Here is a 9806-nt window from a genome sequence, read left to right as displayed (position 1 = left end):
TGGTTCGCCCTCCAGTGCCCTCCTGCTTCCTCCCCACGCCGGTCTGCGCAGAGGATGAGTAGGGGCACGGCTTCGGTTCGAGCGGTCGCTGGAATAAAAACTTCCGGGGGCCTGTTTCTCCTCTCCAGTCACCCTCCCCGTGCGCGGGAGATCTCGTACGTCATCTGAAGGACAGGGCAGTTGCTCTGTCCAAACTTAAGTGGTAGCTTGGAAGTTCCTCAACAGGACAGGTAAACTGGAAGAACCAGGTGGTTTACAGCTGTGGAACATCAGCAGTGCTTGTGTTCCACGTTTTGAGGCAGTCATCCTCATCTGCAGCGTACATGCCATGTGGTGTTTCTGCCTTAAAATGAGCAAGGTGAGAATGAAAACCTTATGAGAAACATCAAAGGTCCTTGAAGAGAATTGTGAAGGAATAGACACCACTATTAAATGGCATGGCACAGTGTGTCACTGGAGGGAGAAGTTATTGGTTGTCTTTCAGTGTGGTGGCACATGCTCTTGTCCAAGTCCTGGAACTTATTGGTTTTCTCAAGTCCCTGTGAACCCCAGCAGCATGATAATTGCTGAGCTTGCCTGGTGCTCAGCTCTTACCTGCATGTGGGCACAGTTCTGTGGTCTGAAGACGATGTCACATTCTGGACAGGCAGACAGTAAGTGGTTATACAAGAGTGACACATGGAAAGATGGAGAGCCTGAGGGAGATCAGAAAGGGCAACAGTCCTGTCATTGCTAAGAAGACAGGGGGGAAATGTGTTTGCAGGAGCCCGAGCAAGAGAGGGTTTCAGGCTACAGTAGCATAAGTGGGAAGGGTGTTCAGGGGAAGTGATGTAATTAGTCCCATGTTCACATCTCTTTTGTCCCTTGTGCTGCAAACTGGATACACAGTGTTCCCTTAACCCTCCTTGCAAGGCTAATGAGCACTGACAGAGCAGGCTCCCTGGGAGTTCAGAGCAAGCAAAAAAAACATTTCTTGAGGTAGTGCTTGGATAGGCTTATGTTTTCTGGATTATATGAGTACCTTTCTGAAGCAGAAGGCCTCAGTTACTGCCAAGATGAGAGGGGCTGGGATGATGAGCCAGTGCTCTGAACCTCATGTTGCTTCCTGAACTTGGCACCAGATTTGGGCCCAGCATGCCCCTTGTGTCATGGGGCAGTGTATTTGGTTTGTGTGGCAAGGTTTTGGTAGCAGGAGGACTGCAGGGGTGGCTTCTGTGAGAAGCTGCCAGAAGCTTCCCTCATGTTCAGCTCAGGCTTGGCCAAGGACTCTCAGCGGTGATGGTAGTGCCTCTGTGATAGCATCTTTCAGGGGAAAAAACCCTGCTGCAGAACAGCAACTGGAAGAGGGGAACAAAAATATGTGAGAAAACTGCAGACACCAAGGTCAGTGAAGGAGGAGGGGAAGGAAGTGCTGGAGCAGAGATTCCCGTGCAGTCCATGGTGAAGGTCATGCTGAGGCAGGCTGCTCCCCTGCCGCCCATGGAGGCTGATGGTGGAGCAGATATACAGCTTCAGCCCGTGGAGGACCCCACGCTGCAGCAGGTCAGTGTGCCTCTGTGGAGAGCCCATGCTGGAGATCTAGCAGGACCTGTGGACCCATGAAGAGAGAAGCCCATGCTGAAGCAAGTTTTCTGGCAGGACTTGTGACCCTGTGGGTGACCCATGCTGGATCAGTTCATGCAGAAGTGCAGCCTGTGGGGAGGACCTGTGTTGGGGAAGTTTGTGGAGGACTGTGCTTGAGCAGGGGAAGAGAATGAGTGGTGGAGACAATGTGTGATGAGCTGGTCGCAATCCCTCTCCCCTGACCCCCTGCACTGCTTGGGTGGAGAGGAATAAAGGAATTGGGAGTTGAGCCCGGGAAGAAAGAAGAGGTGGGGGGAAGGTGTTTTAAGATTTGTTTATTTCTCATTACCCTACTCTGATTTGACTGATAATAAATTAAATAAATTTTCCCTAAGTCGGGTCTCTTTAACATGTGCTGGTAATTGGCGAGAGATCTCTTCTTGTCCTTATCTCAACCCATGAGCCTTCTGTGCATTTTCTTTCCTGTGTCCATCTGAGGAGGGGCTTTGATGGGGACTTGGTGTCCAGGGAGGTCAGCCCACCATAGCCAGGCTGTGACTCGTTTTGCTAGGCCACAGTTGGGGTGTTTTGTGCCAGGTGGACAGTGTTGCGAAGGCTTAGAAAGACTGTGTGCCTGCCACTGCAGAGATGTTGAGCAGGCAAACACCATCCAAGTGGGGTTTGCTAAGACCTCCTCCTTCAGGAGAGCACCAAAGCAAACCTTCCTGTTCCTTGTCCTCCCATCATCTGGAGCAGAATGAGCTTATCCAACTGCTGCCTTAAGAAATGGTTTCTGATCTTTAGTCCTGAACACCCACAGCACAAATCCAGAAAGACTCGTTGACAATAATTTTACATGGTGGTTATAAGAAATGTTAAAGGTTACCATCACTGAGGGATATTAAAGAAACACAGCAACAGAAAATCCATGAAGAATATCTTGTACATCCATCAGCACTCGGGGCAGAATGGGTTTTGATGTTTCTTATGTTGTTTGTGCTGGTCATCTTGTCAGCAGTCAGGAGAGAAGGAACACTATGAAACACAAATAACATTGTGTGGAGCTCATGGCAGGGCTAGAATATGAAACTGTTTTTTGGTGTTGTGTGTTTGTTCTTCCCCTAGAGAACCAGGCTATAATTATTCCTGTTGGTCATGAGATGGTGAAAGTTGGATGTCTGGATTTTGGGCCTCTGTGGTGCTGAGGAGGCTCTGCCATGGGAATTGCTCTGTATTAGACTGAGCAGACTAGAGCCAATGTGCAGTGGGGAGAGAGTCTCTGAGTTTTAAGAGACAGACTGAACAGACCACGTGGTTTTCCACCTTCTGGCTGTCTTGTGCTGTGAGATGTGACGATGCCCCTTCAAAGGTGATGGGACAAGAGAATTTGTTGCAGTGAAAGAGTTGGGACTGAGAGGTGACCTTTCAGAATTTGCAGTGTGGCCAAATTACAGCCCAGTGCAGAGCTTATACTGCTCTTTCTACCAGGTGAAAACTTGGAGTTGATCTTGTGTGTGCTACCAAGTAGAGAGAGGTGCAAAGACACATTGGGGAGAGGGTGAGCCTAGTGCTGAAGGCTGCAGTGATTAACAAGAGATAAGTCAAAGGCTGAGAGATGCAGTGGCTTCTTCCTGCCATGCGGTTGTATATGGATGGCACCACTGTGCTTGTGTCACTGTCTCAGGCTCTGAGACACCCCTTTTGGTGGAATTTGGGTGTGGGAGGTGCCTTGAGAAGCTGTTTGTTTCAGATGTGTTCTGCACTGTCTTCCAGATCAATCTTTCATGTCTTTTGAGGAACGGCTGCAAGTGCAGAGTGATATGAAGACAAGAGCATGCAAGCAGATGACCAGTGGGAAGAAAACTGCAAAGCCTGCCACAGCTATGGTGAAGCAGAAAAAAGGCAAAAAGGGGTAAAGTGATTCTTTTGTAATTGGAAAAATGGGCATGTGTGCTCTCTGCACTCCAGAAATTATGCTGGGAGCTCCTCACAGTGTTGCCATTGCCTCGGAGCTGGTGTAGATCTCCTTTAATGTGCTACACAATAAGGCCTTTCACTGTGGTGTCTCATTTGGGAATGGTCTGTTGCTGTTTCAGAGCTCTTAATATCCCATACTGGTCAAATCTCCAGCTGCCACCTGCTACTTCATAGTTAAATCAACACTCAATTCCTTTACACCCTCAGTATGAAGGCACTTTTAACCCACGGCATGGTATGCTTCTCTTGTAAGCTCTATCATAGTGCTTTACTTGTGTCCCCTGGGTCCTGAAATAGTTACACTGCTGTTTTCTGAACCCCTTCCAGCTCAGCATCTTCTGCCTGGAGTTGCAGCGCCAGCCAATTGTCCTGGAATTTCATTCACTCTTCTACTGTTATCTCATCTGTGGCTTGTCTGTGTTGATTTTCCTGTAGCACTTGCCATCACAAGCTTTATTCCTGTCCTGAATGGTCCTTACATGCCCTATTTGTGTACTTTGTAGGTGCTATTGGTGTGTTGTATTCAACATCACAAAAAAAACTTATCAGATATTTCTAGAGTCTTCCACTGCCCCCCCCCCATAACAACTATTATACCATTACCATTTATTTGCAGTAGTGAGCTGGTTTTCAGTCCTCAAAGTTGTATCTAAGGGATTTGAACAGGCTTCCTCTGCTATGCTGCTATTCCCTAACCCATTTCTGAATCCCTGCTGAATGCTTCTTCTGTCATCAACAGCTGATTAGAATAATGTTTCTGCTTTACTTTTTACCCAGGAGTCTGGGGGATTTTGTGTAGTGCAACACCTTTGCACAGTGCATCTCTTTCTGCCAGACAGTTTGCATCATTCTGTGTCTAATTCCCCTAATCCTTTAAGTGATGCATCCCTGTAAATCCCACATGCTGTTTCTCTCATGTTCTTGTTAAGAGAAGTGAGCTTCCTTTAAAAAAGGGCTTTAGGGGAATGCCCTGGAACTGAGCTGCCTTCAGGAATGCTGTCTAAAGCTGGCTCAAGAGCACTGTAGAGGGGTTCACTTAATTGGTTGTCACTGTGGTCCTGATGCACTGTGAAGTCTCTTTTGGGATGTGTCCCATAAGCTGTATGCTCTGTATTCCTGGGGGCTGACCTTTTCTGTACTTGGGTTAGGGCATGCTTTCTCACTGAGCATGACCACAGTAGAGCTGGCCTGGCTTTGGAACTACCAGGTCAGTGTAGAAATTCCCAACTTCCATCTCACCTTTCAGTGTGAGTATTAGCCAAGACTGAATGAGTTGGTGGACCAGGAGTAGAAGAGGGTTGCTGAATAATGAAAGGGAACATGGAGAGGAATAATTGAGCATGGCACATTTACTGGTGTGGGGGGTGGATTTTCACTGGATACAGTAGGGCACATGAAGTTTTGTACAGGATTGTGTTAACCACACATTTATGCAACATTTAGTTGTAGCCTTGTCTGGCTCTTGACTGAATCACCTCATTGCTCTCTGTAGGTTCGTGGTGAGGACTGAGTGGGAGAGTGCTGTTTTGGCACTGTGCAGTAGAGCTCTCCTGAGAGTCTGGCTGACCTGTTGACATGTTAGCCTGGGCCTCATTCTCTCCTCTGGTCCTCTTAAATACATTTCTCTTTTTCAGGCCGTTGGAGATGTCTGCCAAGAGACCTGTACCTTTTCTGCGACAAGTGGTCTCTGTTACAAAGAAGGTGTGTGCTCTTCCTTCCCCCTTCAGGAGCTGACTTCCCTCAGGGATGTGGGTAGGGCTGGGACACTGTCTGGTGAGCACAGGTAGTGCTAGCAAGTCTCTGGAGAAGAGGTTGGGTGCAGGAGCACCTGCTCTCTGTGTAACGTGCTGGGTGTATTATGCACAACTTTGAGACCTAAATGTCTCTAGAACAGCTCTTGACTTTTGCCTTTCCTGTCTTCAGGTCCACAGAGACCCTCGATTTGATGACCTGTCTGGACAGTATAAGCCTGAAATATTTATGAAGACGTACAGCTTCCTGGATACCATTAAGAAACAAGAGAAGGAGGTGACATGCTGCTCCTTGGCTAGAAGAACCTTGCTTGGCAGGGTCAACTTCTGCAAAGCCCTTTCACAGTGGAATTGGCAGGCAGTCATGCAGCTTTTTGCTCTCTTCTTCAGATGGTTCAGAAGCAGCTAAAAAAATGCCGGAATGTGGAGCAGAAGGAGAAACTCCAGCAGCTCCTGAACCGCATGGTGAGTCCACTGCAGCCTCTTCTCTCCTGAGGCAATGCACTAGAAGAGAGTATGTGTGGCCTGAGGTCTGTTGAGACACTTGCTGACACAAGCCATCCTTTCTGTTACAGACACAGCAAGAACAGGCACAGAAAAAACAGCAGAAATTGAGGGAGAGGGAGCTGTCTTTGAAGAGACAACAGAGGGAATTGGCCAAGCAGGGAAAGAAGCCCTTCTTCCTAAAGAGATGTAAGTACTCAGTGTGAGCATGCTGCAGGAAGACCTAGAGGGAGCACTGCTGGCAGGACTCCAAGCACTGGAAACGAGTTGTCCCTAATGTTCCACAGAGCTGTGGAGGGGTTGTTCTAGTGCTGTACTCAAGGGAGAAGCCATGCTTGGGGCCAGGAAAGGAGACCTGAGGAGGGGCTGGTCTGTAGAGGTGACTCGGGCTTCACTTTGAAACCTTGCTCCCCCTCTCCTTTACAGCTGAGAAGCGAAAACTGGAGTTGGCTGAGAAGTACACAGAGCTGAAGAGGAGTGGAAAGCTAGAGAGCTTCCTGATGAAGAAGAGGAAGAGGAATGCCATTAAAGACAAGCGCCGTCTGCCCTCCCAGAACTTGTGACTGCTGGATGGACACGCTGTGGTCTGGCACTGGGACTTGCTCTGCCCTGGCCAGGCCTGCAAGATGACCATCCCTCTGCCCAGTGTCTGCCTGTCACTGTAGAGTGATGCTGTTAGGCAGCTGGGAAGAGATACTTGTAGATTAAATAGGTAAGTTTTAAAAAGAATTAATTCATCACTTAGGGATATAATGTTGGGTGTTTTGGATGCTGGTTGCTGAGCTTTACTTCCCTAGCAAGAGTTAGCTGGATTTGCTGAAGCCTTTGGCTGCCAGCTGTAAACTTCCACTAGGGTTTACTCAACTGTTCCTACTTAGCCCAAATGGGGCCTCTGGAACCAGTGTAAATCAAAAGAGAAGGAGGGTTCAAGGCTACAGCCATCAACAGCAGCTGTAGCTACTCAAGATAACAGCCTGCTGCCTGGAGATGGTGAGGGAATCCAATGGAGTCAGAAGGTATTGGAGGATCGTGGGCCGGAATCACCATTGGTCCAAAAAGAAAGTGAAAGGCACATGATGATCATGTGAAGGGTGGATCTGTGGTCTGTAAGGGTGTAAGTGCCTGGGGGTTTCCTTTTTTTTGGGGGTCCCTCTCTGGATGCACCCAGATTGAGCTGGCCCTGCTGCTGTACTGTTTTATTAAATTTACTGTTATGAGATTTGATGCCCAAGACTCTGCTTCAGAAAACCTAAGGTTTGGTCTGCACTTTAACACAGCAGAGCACAGGCTGAACTGAAGAAAATGGAGCTTTTTGTAGTCAAAAGGTCCTCTTCACTTGTGGTTTACACCACGCCTGGGTGGTGACAAGTCTGTCACGCCAGTGCACATGGTGTAACAGCTGCCTCTGTCCTTGCCCCTGATCATCTCTTCCTCTAGCTGGGGAAGCATGAACCCTACACTGCACTGCTTGCTCTGTCCCAGGTCTTACCAGACACCAAGTGAGATGGGAAAGGACCTCAGGTAGGAAGGCTGTGGTACAACACCTGCTCCAAGCAAGGCTACCACTGACTTCAGACCAGGTTTCCCAGTGCTTCTTCAGTTGGGTCTGGGAATGCCCAGGGACAGATGCAACTACCTCTCTTGCCCTCTACTCAACTGCTTCAGGTTCTCAAGAGAAGAGTTTTTCTCCTTCTTGAGGAAACCTGTCTGGTTGTAGGCCATAATCAATGTCTTGCTTTCAGTGAAGTGCCTGGCCCTGTCTTCTCAATAATCTTGCCCTAAGTCTGGGGAGTGGGTGGGAAAGGGATGCTATTAGGTCTCTTCCTGAAGGTGAATAAACCCTGTTCCCAAAGACTTTCCTTGAAGCTCTCCAGCCTTTGACAACTTTCATGTCCTCAACTGGAGTCAGATCTTGCTCCTCTGAGCTGTATTCTAGGGGCAGAAGTTGGATGCAGTATCTGGATATAGTCTCACAAGTGCTGAGTAAAGGCAAGAGGATGACACTCCTCTGCTTGGACTGCAGCCTGTGGTGTGGCTGGCCTTCCTCACAGCCAGGGCACACTGCTGCCTGTGCCCAGCTCCTGCTGCCGGGGATCTCCAGCAGGGCTGCCTCCCTGGGCTTCTCAGAGTGGTCTTTACAGGGCTATCAGTGCTCCTAGGAAACTAATTCTGTATGAAATAAAATATCTCAGTGTTCTTTTATTCTCAGTGTTGATGCTGTTACAGTCAAAAGTGTTTGAACTCGTGGGAGTTAATGCCTCTCTCCAATATTACGTTTGACCACCAGCTCTCACATTTCTCCTCACTCCTGATTGCCCCTGTCTCCTGTGGCTGTGCTGACAAGGAGATGATGCAGATGTGACCCAGAGGATCTGACAGGTCAGAGCGTGGGCAGGAAGGTGCCTCAGCTCTGCAGGGCAGAGTGCTCCCTGGGCACAGCCATGCTGTGTGGAGGTGGGTAGCTGGGGTGTGGAAAGTACTTGTGATGAGCAAGAAATGGAATGATGAGCAACTCCACCATGTCCACCTGAGGGTGTTGCTGCAGCACCTGCCTCCACAGCAGTTCCTGTGGGTGAAGTGAGTTCTGCTCTGATGACAGGTTTTAGTGTGGCTGCGGGAAGGCAGTAGAAATGGGATGTGCCAGTTTGGCTAGAGACCACAGGGAAATCCTCAGCTGCCTCCAGCCTGCATATGGCTTGTGTGCTCTGCGCCGGGCTGCTGCTTCCTCCTCCGCTTGCCTCGTGATGGGGGGTGTGGAGCCTGACGCATCCCTGCTCCCTCAGAGGAGAGCTGTCTTGGGAGTGGTGTGGCAGCACCAAAGCCCAAGGCTATCCTGACCCCTTTGTGGCACTCGTCTGCTGTTTTATGCTCTCAGTTTTTACCCCAAAGCTGAACAAGCCTCCACCTGTAATTCAAGGGGAGAAGGCTGGGCCTGGACAGGCTTGTGGTAGCTCACCTGTGTCACTGCTGCCAGGGCCTGGTGAGGAGGCCACGTGGGAGCAGCGTTCCTGAGCCCATATGTCCTCGGCCCGAGCTGCTGGTAGGTCCTGCCCTGTAGAGAGCAAGCCTGGTGCAGCCCCAAAGTGGTCCTGCTTTCCTCCTGCCCCTGTAGAGCCAAATGGCTCCTTCCTGCTGCCGCCTGCATGCCTGCCTGCAAGGAGGACTTCCCTGCTGGGATCTTTGGCACATTAGGGGTGAGGAGCAAGTCCCTGGGCCTGTCTCTCCCTGCCAGCTCCTGGGCCAAGTGCCCTGCCCAGCTCGGCCAGTGTTGTGGTGGCACTGGGTGTCAGGGCAGGCAGCAGCATGGCAGCAGCTCCACCAGGAGGTGATGCTTCCAGTGTCTCCAGAGAGCTTTCTACTGCCAGGGGAGCTGCTCTTCTCTGTGGCCTCTCAGCCTCAAGGAATCAATTTGGTAATTCTTGTTTCTAAGGCTGTCTCTGCCAGACTTGTTCTGGTGTTGCTCCAGGTGGAGTGTGGGGACCTGGAGTGGGTGTCCCTGGGGAGTGCAGCCACTGGACATGGCTGGAACCAGTTGATCTAACTGCAGCTGATTGCAGAGGCAGTGGTGGCTGACAAAGCTGCCGTAGATACTCTCCTAGCAACACCCTCGGAGCCCACCAGACTCACAAGGACCTGCTCTCCTCTCCCAACAGCTGCCTGGGAGGAATGGCTTCAGACCCAGGTGCCTGGGATGCTCTTCCAAGGCCTGGGTGGTCACTGAGCCCCCCGACCTCACCAGGTGCACCAGGGACAGGCACCCGTGGGAGCTGGGGGGACCAAGCCACCTGCCGGCAGGGACACAAAGATGAGGAGGCTGCAGAGCTTAATCATCTTTTATTGCAAAGAGGGAGATACAAAAAAGGGCAGTGGCTCCCTCCGGCTGCCCTGGGCCTGCAGCTGGCTGGAGGGGTGGCAGGGGGGGTGGAGGCCTCAGTCCCCCCACGCAGGGACCCCAGCTGACACGGTAGGGAGCAGGCTGCTGCCCAGCACCGAGCTGGAGCCAGGGCCAAC

The 9806-nt window shown here is 50.5% G+C and overlaps 1 protein-coding gene across 1 annotated transcript; it reads left to right on the top strand.

Moving 5' to 3' along the window:
* The first annotated feature begins 3347 nt into the window (after window positions 1–3347).
* On the top strand, window positions 3348–6358 carry RRP36 (ribosomal RNA processing 36 homolog (S. cerevisiae)). Its single transcript, XM_008945286.1, has 6 exons — window positions 3348–3475; window positions 5175–5241; window positions 5464–5568; window positions 5682–5756; window positions 5867–5984; window positions 6222–6358. The coding sequence occupies exons 1-6, from the start codon at window positions 3348–3350 to the stop codon at window positions 6356–6358; spliced, it is 630 nt and encodes a 209-aa protein (XP_008943534.1).
* The last annotated feature ends 3448 nt before the right edge of the window (window positions 6359–9806 follow it).

Source organism: Merops nubicus, unplaced genomic scaffold (genome assembly GCF_000691845.1).
Source record: "Merops nubicus isolate BGI_N331 unplaced genomic scaffold, ASM69184v1 Scaffold26228, whole genome shotgun sequence".
NCBI classification, from domain to species: Eukaryota; Metazoa; Chordata; class Aves; order Coraciiformes; family Meropidae; genus Merops; species Merops nubicus.
Note: the sequence above shows the minus strand (reverse complement) of the source record. Positions and strands in the feature narration are given on the sequence as shown.

Excerpts from the sequence above, each read along its gene's own strand:
- RRP36 (XM_008945286.1), top strand. The coding sequence starts at position 3,348 with ATGTCTTTTGAGGAACGGCTGCAAGTGCAGAGTGATATGAAGACAAGA. Across the intron at positions 5,569-5,681 it reads TTAAGAAACAAGAGAAGGAG|ATGGTTCAGAAGCAGCTAAA; the intron begins GTGACATGCTGC and ends TCTCTTCTTCAG. Across the intron at positions 5,985-6,221 it reads GCCCTTCTTCCTAAAGAGAT|CTGAGAAGCGAAAACTGGAG; the intron begins GTAAGTACTCAG and ends TCTCCTTTACAG.